The 17,208-nt window shown below is 43.6% G+C and overlaps 1 protein-coding gene across 1 annotated transcript in view; it reads right to left on the reverse strand.

Moving 5' to 3' along the window:
• The window catches only part of SUCLG2 (succinate-CoA ligase GDP-forming subunit beta), a 214,270-nt gene that overhangs the window by 174,360 nt on the left and 22,702 nt on the right, over positions 1-17,208 (reverse strand). The window contains exon 2 of the mRNA XM_073644709.1: positions 2,427-2,568. Within this exon, the coding sequence (XP_073500810.1) occupies positions 2,427-2,568 (142 nt within the window). The remainder of the gene's footprint in view (positions 1-2,426; positions 2,569-17,208) is intronic.

Here is a 17,208-nt window from a genome sequence, read left to right on the forward strand (position 1 = left end):
AAGAGACAAATTGCATATTTAATTTCCCAAGAGGAGCATGCATGGCTTATAAGTCTCCTCACTCTGACATGCCAGGCTTGGCTTAACACTCTCCACAAGAAGAAACGTTACCATTAAGACCCCAATTTTACCCATATAAGACAACCTTTTTACTAATATGGTGGTGGTTTGGGAGGTGTAGGGATTTGGACATGTTCTTTTTAAGTAGACATGCAAGTCGTGCTAATCTGAGCATGCACGTTTATGGGGAAGCTGAAGAGGACGACTGTCAATTAATATTAGGGCAAATGTCCAATTCAGTAAGGAAGTAAAAATACGTGTCAAGCAAGCCTAAGTTATAGTGGAGGTGCGGCAAAGTAGGCTACCTGTATACCCCTCTGCGTTACCCTCAAAGGACATCTTAAAAAAAAAAGAGGCTTTTCTCCCGTAGGAATTGATGGCACGTTATTTAGGCTAAGTGCCGATAGCATTTGAGCCTACTGTATGGCATAAACGCTCACACAGTATGCCAGTCTGGATGGAAGCCATAATATCAATCTTCCTTAAGGACCCGTTGAAAAAAAATGTATAGGTATAGTATGCAGCCACATATCGACCAGACAAAGGTGTCTGCATGCAGGCCTATGGTGACGATAAGGCAGTTTTAATTTTTTTTTTCCACATATCAATAGTACATGTAAAAATAAGAAACTTTGTAATATATCTTATAAGAGAAATCTGATCCTCTCTCTTCCTGGACTGATCATTAATTTTTAAAATTCTCAATTCTCTGGTAAAAATCTGTCCTCTGTCAACACAGATGTCCCTATTACTGAGATAGAAGATGACAGTTGGTGCTCCTAACGTTCTATGGAACTTACAGAGGAATGTTTGTGTTACTCGAGCTCCTCCCTCATTCATAGAATTTTACAAGCACCAACTGTCATCTCCTATCTCAGTAATGGGAAAATCTGTCTCCACTGAATGCAAATTTTAAAGTCTTTATCCAGAAACTAAGAATGAAACATCAGTCCAGGAGCAGAAGGAAGCGGATTTTCTCTGATAAGATAAATTACAATGTTGGTTATCATTGATATATTAAATAAAAATTAAAGTGACAGTTACTCTATAAAAGTAACTACTGGGAGTATTTTCCTGCTGTATATGTTGATCTTAGTGCACAGACTCAGGGTGCAGTTACCCTTGGGGCCATGGTACCTTGTATGGTACAGCAATATGCCCTTTTCTCCAAAGCAGTACCACTTAGCACTGCACCCAAAGTTCACCCTAAAAGTGACTGATGTCATTCCTGGCAGCGCACCAAGCTGGGAGTTGGGCTACTTGGCATCTTCGGAGGGCTCTGCACCATGCTGTCGTCGTTTTACAGAAACATGATGAAGACTTTAACCATCGCTCCACAGTGTATTTTAGCTGTAAATGTTCCCATAACTCATTATTATTATTACTACTATTACTATGGTTGCTATTATTACTACTATTATTAATATTAATAGTAGTAATAATAGTAGGAATAATAATTGTAGTAATAGTATTAATAGTAGCAATAATAGTAGTAATAGCAGTAGTAATATAGTAGTAGTAATAATAGCAATAATAATAATAGCAGTAGTAATAATAGCAATAGCAGTAGTAATAATATAATAGGAATAGTAGTAATAATAATAATCCTTCAAAGTTCATATTCACTTTTAAATTAAAAAAAAAAAAAAAAGGAAAGAAACAAATTCTGATCATTACATTTTGCCGCTTTGGAACATAAGAGAAGTCCAGGACACCGCTGTGAACGCATAAAAAAGAGACGCATAACATTAAAAAAACGGTATTTTTAATGGAGCCGTTTGCAACATTACGGCAGAGACTTCTGCAGTGCGGAGAGCAGCACGGCTAGGAGAGTTAACCCCTCCCGTTCCAGCTGACCGGGTCTTAAAGGGATGTGGCAAAATATAAAACCACAGGTGTAGACGAAGAGGATGAAGATATCAGATAATAATGGCATTATCAATAATAGTGCAAGTGGGTGTTGTCTTCACAGCTAAGGGATTAGGTCACACCCACTTGGCTATAAAGACTAGATTAATATACAAGATATAAGGGGCCATATCTCAGGAACGGAAAAACACAGGAAAAAAAATGAAAAAACGCCGGATTAAGGAGATCAGTGGCATTTACACCAGGTTATTGTCTCTTACGGTTCATTTTTGTATCTGGTATAAATAACCCCGGATCTCCTAGAGCGTTGTATTATGCAGTTCCTCTGTTATTCCTCCTGCAAATGTATGTATGAATAAATGAATGGGCAACTGGGTGTTACCATTCCCTGCGTCAATGCTGCATGTTCCTTCACAATTGGACACTTTGCTAATGCATTCCTACATTTCCAGGAGGAATAATAGGAGGAGCATCAGAACATCACCTGAGAAGCATACTTAGTCTCTTGGCGGCCTCGAGGGCTTCGCTAGCACTGTCAGCGACAAAGAACCGCTGCACCGTCACGCCGTTGTCTGCCATCAGTTTTTTGCTCTGGTATTCCTGCAGGTTCAGCCATCTTCTTGTAGTCACTTGGGCACCCTAAAAAAAAGAAATAAAAGGACACGTCAGCAATCTCACCTTTATTAATGTTTGCTAATTAGTCAGTGATCTGATGACGCCGGCACTTACAGGCGGTGTTAGGCCAAAGCCAATTCTGATTTCCTAGTTTATTGCACATAAAAAAAATGTAATTTTTTTAGAATTCTCTTTTAAAAAACAAAAAACTATGTGCTTTATTCACCCTTCCCAGGTTCAGCACTGACTCTCCATCACTGCTCTTGATGTCTGCTATTGGCTGAAGCCAGTGAGCAGAGACGCCAAAATTATTACCTGTGGACAACTAATAGACACAGGGAATGGCGGCGGAGAGTCAGTACTGGACCCAAGGAGGGTGAGCAAAGAACAGTTTGACTGGAGACAAGCTGCTATAATGTTTCCCATGCACAGCACACAGACATGAGAGATTCCTGCTCTCCTGTCATTATGTAGCACAGGTTCACTGAGCAGTGTGGCTGTGAATCCAGAAATGGGCGAGATAAAACACATACTAGGAAGAAGCACTTTTTAAAATAAATTCTGCAGTCTGTTTTCCTGGAGACAAGCTACTATAATGTCTCCCTTACACAGCACACAGACACAAGGGATTCCGGCTCTCCTGTCTTTATGCAGCACTGGTTCACTGAACATTGTGGCTGTGAATCCAGAAATGGGTGAGATAAAACACATACTAGGAAGAAGTATATTTTATATATATATATATATATATATATATATATATATATATATATATATATATATATATATATATATATATATATATATATATATATATATATATATATATATATATATATATATATATATATATACACACACATATACACAGTACAGACCAAAAGTTAGGACACACCTTCTCATTTAAAGATTTTTCTGTATTTTCATGACTATGAAAATTGTACATTCACACTGAAGGCATCAAAACTATGAATTAACACATGTGGAATTATATACTTAACACCTATTTCTGGATTTACAGCCACACTACTCAGTGAACCTGTACTACGTAAAGACAGGAGAGCAGGAATCCCTCATATCTGTGTGCTATGGATCTGATTGCCCGCTCACCTGGGAGCGCTCATCTGCTACCTGCCTGCTAGCCTACCTGGAGGCTCTGCCATCACGTGCTGTGACCACCTGCCTGTCCAGAGACTCTTACCCGCTCACCTGGGAGCGTCCGCCTGCTACCTGCCTGCCTTGAAGAACCTAGAATATAAGACATATTTTCAGTTGTTTCACACTTTTTTGTTAAGTATATAATTCCACATGTGTTAATTCATAGTTTTGATGCCTTCAGTGTGAATGTACAATTTTCATAGTCATGAAAATACAGAAAAATCTTTAAATGAGAAGGTGTGTCCAAACTTTTGGTCTGTACTGTATATATATATATATATTTATTTATTTTTTAAATAAACTGAAGCCGGTTTTCCTGGTGACACGCTGCTATAATGTTTCCCATACATAGCACACAGATATGAGGGATTCCTGCTCTCCTGTCTTTACGTAGTACAGGTTCACTGAGTAGTGTGGCTGTAAATCCAGAAATAGGTGAGGTAAAACACATACTAGGAAGAAGCACAATTTTTTTTTACTCAGCTCCTCCCTCCACTCTAGATAGACTTAAATAGGCAGCTGTAACCTGATCTCTCAGTGAGCTGGCAGTCTGTCTTGTTTCAAAAAAGAGGGAATTTAGCAGTGAATGATGAATTTAGGAAACAAGGAAAGTAGAAGTGGCTCATAAGTGGAGAAAGAAGCATATTTGGACTCTTGATTGAATGAAAGATTATTACATCGTCCCAGCACAAAACATATTTTGGATACTTCTCCAACCCAAGAATAAAAATTCCAAGAAGCCAATTACAGATTAAAATCAACAACAAAAAAATCTAAATCTGTGAGGATGGTTTTATTATAAATATAGATTTTAAGTCATTTTAAGTAAACCGTGAAATAGATTTTTCTCATCCGCTCGCTGTATCTGTGCAAGCAGTGAAATACAAAGCAATAGCAGTAATAAACCCAAATTTTTATTAGTTCTTTATTTCTTAAAAACTGCTGCAAAATATTAAATATTAATTGTAACCAGTGATTTGAGCAGTCAAAGAAAAAGAACTTTCCAACTCTGTTGTTTCGTAAAAAAAAATAATAAAAAAATAACTTTACGGCTGACCCATAAAATACTCCTTTCATGGTCTAAACAGTAAAAAAAAAAAAAAAAAAAAGAAACGAATGTGTAAAAACGAGAAAAAAGAAAAAAAGAAAAGAAAAAAAGCCTTAAAGTTTTATGATTGCAAATGTTCAGCATTTCAACTCTATTTGTAAGGAAAGGTTGATCATAAAACCTCGCTTTAAGCTATTCCACAGCTAGAACACGTTAAATCTGAAAAGTACATCTCTTCCTTGTCACAAAAGCCTGGAGCAAAAGTAGAACATCTGTGAAGACACGGACGGCCGTGGTCTCTCCCAGCTGGCAATCGGTACGGTTAACTCTTAGCCTGCAGGAATAAGGACAGGTAAGGAAGGGTAGAGGTTCTGCGGAGGAGCCTTCACTCGCCGGAAACTCTCTGATCATCTCCTATTTTCCATTTCGCAGCACTTAAAAGACGGTCAAAAAGCCAAAGATGACATTTCTTATATGGGTAAAAAAAAAAAAAATGTTCTCCGGATGTAAATCCACAAAAGAAGAGATCTTTATAAACTTACATACATCCATTAAGGGTTCATGAGGCAGCAATACGAAAAACAAGGCAAGGGTATAGAATACCCCGTAAGGAACATGTACACATTGAGGTTTTCTTTATCAAGTTGGTGGAAAGACGACAGATGTTCCAACAGCGACATTGGCCTTGAAACAAAAAAAATGGAAGTGGTTATGGACTGTTTTCAGGCAAACCTTGACATAAAATATATATATAAAAAAACTTTCCAATGGGGGAAGGTGAGGTGGATGAGTGTTAAACTTTGGGAAACAAGGGATGAGTGGAAAAACTTTTTTCTCGCAGTGTATAAGAGCCATATACAACGTTCTTACTTTAGAGAAATCTAATGGCTTCTAACATAAAGTACAACTCTTCTTTGTAAGATACCCCAAGTCCCAATTCTAAGGTGAAGGAAGCGGTCAGCAGAGTGCCCGCCCAAATGGGAAATCCAAGCAGTTGGAATGTCTTCCGATCAGGGTTGGAACTACCAAGAAGAAAGAGTGGGGAGAGGTCCTCCAAGAGTCTGGATGAGAGATCCAGACGGGCCGCATGACCTCCCGGCAGGCCAGATTTGTAACCACCAAAGGCAAAGGAGTAGGAAAAGGTCCCCCGAGTGGCTGGATGGAAATTCTAGAAAAGTTACATGCCCTCCAGGCTTGACCTACTGTCCTAAGTGTGGAGGTAGAGAAGCAGGGAGTGATCCTGCCCAGGCAGGAGTACGATGGGGGCAGCATGCTTTCTCAGCTGAACCAGCTACTTTAGAGCTAGATGTGGAGGAGCAGGGATTATTCCAGCATGTATCCCAAAGGAAGTTCGAGGCAAGAGGCATGTTGTCCCAGCTGGCCTAGAAGCGAGGAGATGGTCTCACAGGGAGTGGTCCAAATTTAATGCCCTGATGGTGGTCCTGCTGACCTAAGTCTGAAGGTTGAGGAATTCAAAGTGGTTCCTTGAGTGCCCAGACAGAATTTTCCCTCCTGGTAGGTCCAACAACCCTAGTCCAACAACCCAACAAACCGAATTTGTTTAATTTGTTTATCCTAGGGTATCGCAAGAAAGAAGACAGACATCAAGTCAGCAGGGACAAGGAGCAGCATGGCAGATGTGACAACCTACATGGTGAGCTGCAACATGTGCTACATGTTCACAGATCGACCAGAAGCTGAAACCAACTTCACCTGCCAGAAGTGTAGACTACTGGCTCTTTTAGAAGAAAAGGTGCGGGGACTGGAAGAAAGAATTGCGACATTAAAACTCATCAAGGAAAATGAAGACTTCCTGGACAGAACAGAAGCGTCACTACTGGTCACGGAAAGTCAAGGAAGCATCAGAGAACCTCCAGAGGCAGACAAGTGGAGGCAAGTGACCAAAAGAAGCAAGAAGACCATGGAGACACCACCAACCACACAACTGAGAAACAGATTCCAAGGACTTGTGGAGGACGAAGATGGCACACCTAAGGATGAGGAACTACCAGCAAGCAAAAAAGGAAAGAGCACCCAGAAACACCCAGAAGCGACAAGAAAAAGGACAGCCAAGAAGGGAAGAAGAGTGGTGGTGGTGGGAGACTCACTACTGAGAGGAACAGAAGCAGCTATCTGCAGACCGGACATAACCGCAAGAGAAGTATGCTGCCTCCAAGGGGCGAAGATCGAGGATGTTACCGATAGGATACCGAAGCTCATCAGCTCCAAGGATGTCCACCCATTTCTTCTGACACATGTTGGCACCAATGCCACGGCAAAGAAGGACCTACCGACAATCTGCAAGGACTTTGAAACATTGGGGAAGAAAGTAAAAGAACTGGATGCGCAGGTAGTTTTTTCTTCTATCCTTCCAGTAGACTGGCATGGCGTCAGGAGATGGAACAGGATCCTTGAGGTGAACAACTGGCTGAGACGATGGTGCAGACAACAAGGATTTGGATTCCTGGACCACGGTGTGAATTACCTCTATGATGGACTCCTTGCCAGAGACGGACTACACCTCAACAAACCCGGGAAACACACATTCGCCAGGAGACTCGCAACACTCATCAGGAGGGCGTTAAACTAGAAGAAGAGGGGATGGGAAGAAAAACGGCGGACACGAACATGCAACCAGAGAACATACTAATGAAAGATATGAAGTGCGACAAAGAAGGTCCAAGACAAGATACATGGAAGGGAGGTAAGAAAATTTCTAATACAATCCACAGGGAGAAGATTGGAACAAAACAAAATCGTGTAAACTGCGTGCTAGCAAATGCCAGGAGCCTGACAAACAAGATGGATGAACTGGAAGCAGAAATATCTACAGGTAACTATGACATAGTGGGAATAACCGAGACATGGTTAGATGAAAGCTATGACTGGGCAGTTAACTTACAGGGTTACAGTCTGTTTAGAAGGGATCGAAGAAGTCGGAAAGGAGGTGGAGTCTGTCTATATGTAAAGACGTGTCTAAAGCCTACAATACGGGAGGATGTATGGAAGGGAAATGAGGAGGTCGAGTCCTTATGGGTGGAGATACATGGGGCAAAAAACAATAATAAAATTATCATAGGAGTCTGTTATAAACCGCCAAATATAGCAGAAGCCACGGAAAGTCTATTAATGAGACAAATAGACGAAGTAGCAAAAAATAACGAGGTGATTATTATGGGGGACTTCAACTACCCCGATATAGACTGGGAAATCGAAAGCTGTAGATCTCAGAAAGGAAACAGGTTTCTGTCAATTATCAAAGACAATTATTTGTCACAACTTGTGCAGGAACCAACTAGAGGGACGGCCCTTTTAGACTTAATATTAACTAACAGGCCAGACAGAATAACTGAGGTGCAGGTCGGGGGGCACCTGGGAAATAGTGACCACAACATTATACAATTCCACATGTGCTTCAGTAGGGTGCCCAGCAAGGAACTCAAAAAAACACTGAACTTCAGGAGGGCAAAGTTTGATCAGCTGAGAGATGCCCTTCACCTTATAGACTGGGATAGTATCTTCAGTAATAGGAGCACGGATAGAAAATGGGAAATTTTCAAAACAGTCCTACATAGTCACTGTAGAAGGTACATACCTTATGGGAATAAAAGGGCTAGGAATAGGAGGAAGCCAATGTGGCTAAATAAGGAAGTCAAGAGGGCAATGAAAAACAAAAAAAGGGCTTTCGGTAAACTTAAACAAGAAGGCAGCGAGGAAGCGCTAATATCTTATAGGGAAAAAAACAAAATCTGTAAGAAACAAATAAGAATAGCAAAAGAGGAGACAGAGAGACTAATTGCCAAGGAAAGTAAAACGAATCCCAAACTGTTCTTTAACTATATAAACAGTAAAAGGATTAAAACAGATGGAGTTGGCCCATTGAAAAATAACCTGGGTAAAATCATAGAGGGCGATGAGGGCAAAGCAAACCTACTCAATAGCTTCTTCTCCACTGTTTTCACAAAAGAAAACAATGTATCGGAGGAAATGCAGAGTGATAAAGTAAACCCTCCGCTAAATATCACCCAACTAACCCAGGAGGAAGTTCAGAAACGCCTAAATAATATCAAAATAGACAAGTCACCAGGCCCAGATGACATACACCCCCGGGTACTAAAAGAATTAAGTAATGTGACAGACAGGCCGCTGTATCTTATATTCAAGCACTCTTTATGGACAGGGACTGTCCCACTAGACTGGCGCCAAGCAAATGTGGTACCAATATTCAAAAAGGGGTCTAAAAGTGACCCTGGGAACTATAGACCAGTCAGCTTAACGTCTGTTGTGGGTAACTTGTTTGAAGGATTTCTTAGAGATGCTATTGTAGAATATCTTAATGATAATAACTGTCTAACTCCATATCAACATGGATTCATGAGGGATCGCTCCTGCCAAACAAACCTGATGGCCTTCTACGAGGAGGTGAGCTCACAGCTGGACCGGGGAGAGTCAGTGGATGTTGTATACCTTGACTTCTCCAAAGCGTTTGATACCGTGCCACACAAAAGGTTGGTATATAAAATGAGAATGCTTGGTCTGGGGGATAATGTGTGCAAGTGGGTAAATAGCTGGCTGAGTGATAGAAAGCAGAGGGTGGTTATCAATGGAGTAAGCTCAGGGTGTGTCAGGGTTACTAGCGGGGTGCCTCAAGGGTCTGTCTTGGGCCCTATATTATTTAATATATTTATTAATGATCTAGTGGAAGGGTTGCATAGTAAAATAGCAATATTTGCAGATGATACTAAACTTTGTAAAGTAGTTAATACAGATGAGGACAGGGCACAGCTGCAGGAGGATTTAGATAAATTGGGGAGTTGGGCTAAAAAATGGCAAATGGGGTTCAATGCCGATAAATGTAAGGTCATGCACATGGGAAAGAAAAACAGCAGTCACCCATACATATTAAATGGGAAACCGTTGGGGAAATCTGACATGGAGAAGGACCTGGGCGTCTTGGTTAATAGCAAATTAAATTGGAGTGCCCAGTGTCAGGCAGCAGCTGCGAAGGCAAATAGAGTCATGGCATGCACCAGAAGAGGAATAGGGGCATATGATGAGAACATTGTTCTTCCTCTGTATAAAGCGCTGGTAAGGCCGCACTTAGAATATTGTGCACAGTTCTGGGCTCCGGGGCTCAGGAAAGACATATTGGAGCTAGAGAGGGTACAAAGGAGGGCGACTAAGGTAATAAAGGGAATGGAGGGACTAGAATACCCAGAGAGGTTGTCAAAATTAGGCCTATTTACATTGGAAAAGAGAAGGCTTAGGGGAGACCTCATAAACATGTATAAATACATCAGGGGGCAGTACAGAGATCTCTCCCATGACCTGTTTATACCAAGGATGGTGACAAAGACGAGGGGGCACACTATGCGTCTGGAGGAAAGGAGGTTCCTGCACCAGCATAGAAGGGGATTCTTTACGGTCAGAGCCGTGAGACTCTGGAACTCTCTGGGAGAGGAAGTGGTGATGTCCAACTCACTTAAAGAGTTCAAGAGAGGCCTGGACGCCTTTCTTGAGAACAATAAAATTACATCTTATGCTTAGTTAATTAATCCAGGGATTTAATCTGACTGCCAGATTGGAGTCGGGAAGTGAATTTTTCCTCAATGATGTAATTTGGTCTATACCGCATGGTTTTTTGTTGCCTTCCCCTGGATCAACGCTGCGGAATAGCTGCAGTGCACAAGAAATAGGCTGAACTGGATGGACGCTTGTCTTTTTTCGGCCTTATAAACTATGTAACTATGTAGATGAAGTGAAGGAGCAGGAAGTCATCCCCTGAGTATGCAGATGGGATGTGCAGGTGGGTGGGCAAACCCTCCCCTGAGGGTCTCAATGCCCTGATGTCACGCAAGGCGAGGGAAAGACTAAGTGTACAACGAAGGAAAGAGGGGGAGGAAGCCCAAACACTAGGGAAAGGGGGAGTGGAGACCCCTAGGCAGATCTGACAGTCACCTTGACTCCCCTAACGTCCCTAAATAGGTTCCACACCTATTGCCGAGCAGGAAACCTAATACCTGACTGCCCCTAGCAATAGGCCCTAGATAGGGAGGGGACGCGGTCAGCACTAGTCAGCCCCCACTGCAACTAAAGACAAACAGGTAAACAGACATGGGAGACACTTAGCTTGAGAAGACACCAGAGAGATCTCTCCAACTATCATCCAAGAGAACTCCAAGAAGACACTAGCCAACTACTAGATCTTCAAGCCTGGACAGAGGGAAATAGAGCTATCACCGACAACTCTCTGGAGAGACTGAATGACACATCCAGCAAGGGTGTGTCAATTAGCAGAAGGTGGAGGTCACTACTAGGTCCTAGAGGGAGAAGGATATCACTACACTATAGAGATGAAAAGGTCAAGAAGGTGCCTGCAGAGCCAAGCGCAATGACCTTTTACAGCTGGATCCAGAATGAATGTCTGTCACACCTGACACACCCGTGGCACTTCATCTCTGAACAGGCAGCATGCCCTCCTGGCTCATCCAGTTTCTTTTACTGCATTTAAAAGAGCTGTGCCAAGAACGTAACCACAAGATAGGCAGGAGATCACTTGTACATTGCTGGGCATCCCACCCACCTGGGACCAGAACTAGTCCTAAAAACAAAGCTCAGGTATGCCCATTGGGATAAAAATCCTTTATTTGGATCACCGAAACCAGTCACCATCATGGGGATAGTCTAGTACAACACTTTCTCCAGTAGTCCACATAGACGGTGAATGGAGTAGGACCATTGATACATTCAAGTGGGGCACTCCAGAGTGCTGTTCTCAGGATTGTGGGACCCCACCCAGTGGTCAGCAAGTTATCACTGTGGACAGATGATAATTTGCATTCATGGAACAATTATCCAAGATTATAAAAAGATGGAAGCTTTCTTTCAAAGACCGTTCCACTCATGATCGTGAGTTGTGTCCGGTATCGCAGCCCAACTCTATTCACTTCAATGGGGCCGAGTTGCAAAACCATACTGAATCTAAGCACCAGTATGGTACGGTTTATGAAAGATTACATGTTTTTCTAATCCTGGATAACCCCTTTGACTACATCCAAGTACCCTCATAACAAGGGAGGATTCACACGTTGCATTTTTCACCTTCTGAGATTCAAGTTCGTGGCAAATCTGCATGCAACATGAGCAGATTTTGTGTCCGGTCTGCGGTGGCCAAATCAAAGATGGAAAAAAAAGTCAACGGTGAATCCCCAGTAGCAATGGCAGATCCATGATGATCTGAGAGAGAAACATGATGCCAAAACTCAGATTCCTGCTCCAGATGTGCCGACTGACCCCATTCCGCCAGCACTCCGTCTCGCAGATGGACCACCACCGATCAGAAATTGATAGAATATTCCGGCAATTTGTTGTAATTGTGTAATGGGAAATTCCTTGAGGATTCCCCTTTATACTTAGTTCAGGTCATAAAAGTCATAGAAAGAAGCGCGTGTGGATATAAAACATGCAGAAAACTGCGAGAATGTAATCAAGCCTGACCACAGAGAACTGCGGCAACACGGCCAACTTGTGACAGCAGATACTGGCAATAACAGTGATGTACTCCGCAAACACCCACAGCAATTGGAAGGTATAAAGGGGACTCTGGGGCTTCCAAAAGCTGAGGATGTTCTACAGAAAGAAGAACATTCAGACACAGGAGGAAAGCCAAACATCACCGGCCAACTCCAACATAAGTCACCACCGGACAGACATTATGGCCGGGGAGAGGGATGGGGAAAACTACACAGTAAACAGTGTACAAAGGAAAACGTGTCACTACAACATATACAGAACTAATCTGCATAAAAAGGAGAGTAACACTGTAATTACATAACACATGGTATATTGTACTGATCCTGAGTTACATCCTGTATTATACTCCAGAGCGGCACTCCCTATTCTGCTGGTGCAGTCACTGTGTACATACAATACATTACTTTTCCTGTACTGGTCCTGAGTTACTTCCTGTATTATACTCCAGAGCTGCACTCACTATTCTGCTGGTGCAGTCACTTTGTACATACATTACTGATCCTGGGTTACATCCTGTATTATACTCCAGAGCTGCACTCACTATTCTGCTGGTGCAGTCACTGTGTACATGCATTACTGATCCTGGGTTACACCCTGTATTATACTCCAGAGCTGCACTCACTATTCTGCTGGTGCAGTCACTGTTTACATACATTACTGATCCTGTACTGATCCTGAGTTACATCTTGTATTATACTCCAGAGCTGCACTCACTATTCTGCTGGTGCAGTCACTGTGTACAAACATTACATTACTGATCCTGTACTGATCCTGAGTTACCTCCTGTATTAAACTCCAGAGCTCCACTCACTATTCTGCTGGTGCAGTCACTGTGTACAAACATTACATTACTGATCCTGAGTTATATCCTGTATTATACTCCAGAGCTGCACTCACTATTCTGCTGGTGCAGTCACTGTGTACATACATTACTGTGCCTGTACTGATCCTGAGTTACATCCTGTATTATACCCCAGAGCTGCACTCACTATTCTGCTGGTGCAGTCACTGTGTACATACATTACATTACTGATACTGTACTGATCCTGGGTTACATCCTGTATTATACTCCAGAGCTGCGCTCACTATTCTGCTGGTGCAGTCACTGTGTACATACATTACTGATCCTGTACTGATCCTGGGTTACATCCTGTATTATACTCCAGAGCTGCACTCACTATTCTGCTGGTGCAGTCACTGTGTACATACATTACATTATTTATCCTGTACTGATCCTGGGTTACATCCTGTATTATACTCCAGAGCTGCACTCACTATTCTGCTGGTGCAGTCACTGTGTACATACATTACATTATTTATCCTGTACCGATCCTGAGTTACATCCTGTATTATACTCCAGAGCTGCACTCGCTATTCTGCTGGTGCAGTCACTGTGTACATACATTATTTATCCTGTACTGATCCTGAGTTACATCCTGTATTATACTCCAGAGCTGCACTCACTATTCTGCTGGTGCAGTCACTTTGTACATACATTACATTACTGATCCTGTACTGATCCTGAGTTACATCCTGTATTATATTCCAGAGCTGCACTCACTATTCTGCTGGTGGAGTCACTGTGTACATACATTACATCACTGATCCTGTACTGATCCTGAGTTACATCCTGTATTATACTCCAGAGCTGCACTCACTATTCTGCTGGTGGAGTCACTGTGTACATACATTACATTACTGATCCTGTACTGATCCTGAGTTACATCCTGTATTATACTCCAGAGCTGCACTCACTATTTTGCTGGTAATCAGGTTATTTTAATGACCAGAACAAGTTGTAGACTGAGCAAGTAGAAAACGGACATGCTGCATTTACAAGGGGAATGGTAGCATCCAATTAGTAAGACAAACATATTTCCAGGAGGAATAACAGAGGGACAGCACACAAAAAAGGAATGTTCCAGGATTTCATTAAGAAAAGTATTTACCCAACAGACAAATCAGGAGAGGTAAATTAGCTAGAAAGGCGAGAGATAGGAAGGGGGTGCACGCTGCAATATCGAATACTTCTACGGTCAAGTTAAAGAAAAGGGTAAAAGTTAAAAAATAAAATATCGAATAAGTTGATCTGTTTCCTGCAGGAACTAGTTTGTGCCGTCAGTAAGGAGATAATAAGTGCAGATTGTTTCTGGGGGAGGCAGCACTGCGTGTGGGAAGTCCTCAGCCCCACACGTCTGCTGCACCATATGTACCGCAGCACACGGATCCCACAGCTCTGCGCTCACACACATCTCATCGGACAGGATTTCATGTACAAAGCCGCCATCACTATAAATACCGCCATGTCCATCTATGGAGGCCAGGGCACAAACATATACAGACATAAAACATATGGACTGATGAGGGTGACACAAAGAAAGAGAGCACTAAACAAAACAGTCTGCATTATAAAAAAAAGGCTATACTACCAAACTGCTGAGGACATCACATGCTATTGTACAGCATCAAAATGACCGTTCAAACCAAGCACAGGCGCTTAATGCACCCTCGTTGTGGCCAAAGAAGATCAGTTCACCCTCCCACCAACTTGATTTCCATCCCCCTATTTGTTGGTTGACAAGTCTGAAACAGATGAAAAACAAGTAGGTGGGAAGGTGTACTAAATTGTTTGGCCACACCAAGGGTGCACCATTTGACTGTGTTTGGTTTGAGCAGTTTTGTGCTGACGGACTCCCTTTTAATGGATAGCTATCAGCACAAATAACTGCTCAAAGCAAGCACAGTCGAACGGTGCACCCTTGGTGTGGCCAATCAATTCAATCCACCTTACCACGTACTTGTTTTCCAACCATCTCTCTCAGTCATCCTCTGGTTCTATAAAGACAGACCTGTCAATCAAAATAGAATAGGAGGGGTGGAGATAAAAAGGGAAAACAAGAAGGTGGGAAGGTGCACCAAATTGTTTAACCTCGTCAAAGACGCACAGAGCGCCTGTGCTTGGTTTGAACAGTTATCCTTTAAAAGGGAATCTGTCAGAACAGAATGACTGTTCAAACCAAGCACAGGTACTCTGTGCACCCTTGGTGTGGCAAAACATATGGGTGCAGCTTGCTATACAGCTTACAGGAGCTGGGAGACACCTACGGGCGCAGCTTGCTATACAGCTTGCACCCTTGGTGTGGCCAAACATATGGGTGCAGCTTGCTATACAGCTTGTAGAACCTGGCAGACACCTACGGACGCAGCTTGCTATACAGCTTGTAGGAGCTGGGGGACACCGATGCACGCAGCTTGCTATACAGCTTGTAGGAGCTGGGGGACACCTACGGGAGCAGCTTGCTATACAACTTGTAGGGGCTGGGGGACACCTATGGGTGCAGCTTGCTATACAGCTTGTAGGAGCTGGGGGACACCTACGGGAGCAGCTTGCTATACAACTTGTAGGGGCTGGGGGACACCTATGGGTGCAGCTTGCTATACAGCTTGTAGGAGCTGGGGGACACCTATGGGTGCAGCTTGCTATACAGCTTGTAGGAGTTGGGGGACACCTATGGGTGCAGCTTGCTATACAGCTTGTAGGAGCTGGGGGACACCTACGGGTGCAGCTTGCTATACAGCTTGTTGGAGCTGGGAGACACCTACGGGTGCAGCTTGCTATACAGCTTGTAGGAGCTGGGGGACACCTACAGGTGCAGCTTGCTATACAGCTTGTAGGAGCTGGGAGACACCTACGGGCGCAGCTTGCTATACAGCTTGTACGAGCTGGGAGACACCTACGGGCGCAGCTTGCTATACAGCTTGTACGAGCTGGGAGACACCTACGGGAGCAGCTTGCTATACAGCTTGTACGAGCTGGGAGACACCTACGGGCGCAGCTTGCTATACAGCTTGTAGGAGCTGGGAGACACCTACGGGCGCAGCTTGCTATACAGCTTGTAGGAGCTGGGAGACACCTACAGGTGCAGCTCGCTATACAGCTTGCAGGAGCTGGGAGACACCTACGGGCGCAGCTTGCGATACAGCTTGTAGGAGCTGGGAGACACCTACGGGTGCAGCTTGCGATACAGCTTGTACGAGCTGGGAGACACCTACGGGCGCAGCTTGCTATACAGCTTGTACGAGCTGGGAGACACCTACGGGCGCAGCTTGCTATACAGCTTGTACGAGCTGGGAGACACCTACGGGCGCAGCTTGCTATACAGCTTGTACGAGCTGGGAGACACCTACGGGTGCAGCTTGCTATACAGCTTGTAGGGGCTGGGAGACACCTACGGGCGCAGCTTGCTATACAGCTTGTAGGGGCTGGGAGACAACTACGGGTGCAGCTTGCTATACAGCTTGTAGGGGCAGGGGAACACCTAAGGGCGCAGCTTGCTATACAGCTTGTAGGAGAGCTGCTCTGAAGCTGGAGAGTACCTGGATCAGAGCAGCTTCAGTGCCACTGCGCTCCTCCGATGCCACAGAGGCAAAGCCGCCTTTGCTTGCAGCATCAGAGGGCACTTAGTTTGAGGACCGATGGTGCGTCCCTGTGTCTCTCCTTTAGAAAGCCGAGATCAGCATTGAATGTGGTTTTCAAAGGGCACATTGTGGAGATCAGAGTTTGCTCTGATCCCTGCCGTGACCGCAGGGCTGAGGCAGCTTACTGCATCCGATGCTCCACACACACAATGCTGCATTGTCGGTGCGATCAGCAGGGCGATCTTCTGTCCTGAGCAGCACGAGGATGCGACGTCAACAGGTTGATCATCGCTCAGTGTGTTAGCAAGGAGATACATGGAGTGGAGTATAGGACTGGCGGATCATGGTGCACTTTGGGCTGGTTGATAGCCTGTAACCATGAGGACGCACGTCTGCATTGGAGCTGTATACACAAACGGTTGGATATTTTCAGTCAAAAGTTTTTTGCAACATTGCTACAATTTTTTTTTAATTTCAGATGCAACGGAGCAAAAAAAGAAACTGAT

This window comes from Phyllobates terribilis, unplaced genomic scaffold (assembly GCF_046119375.1).
Source record: "Phyllobates terribilis strain yellow unplaced genomic scaffold, ASM4611937v1 Scaffold_8__6_contigs__length_399053987, whole genome shotgun sequence".
Classification (NCBI taxonomy): Eukaryota; Metazoa; Chordata; class Amphibia; order Anura; family Dendrobatidae; genus Phyllobates; species Phyllobates terribilis.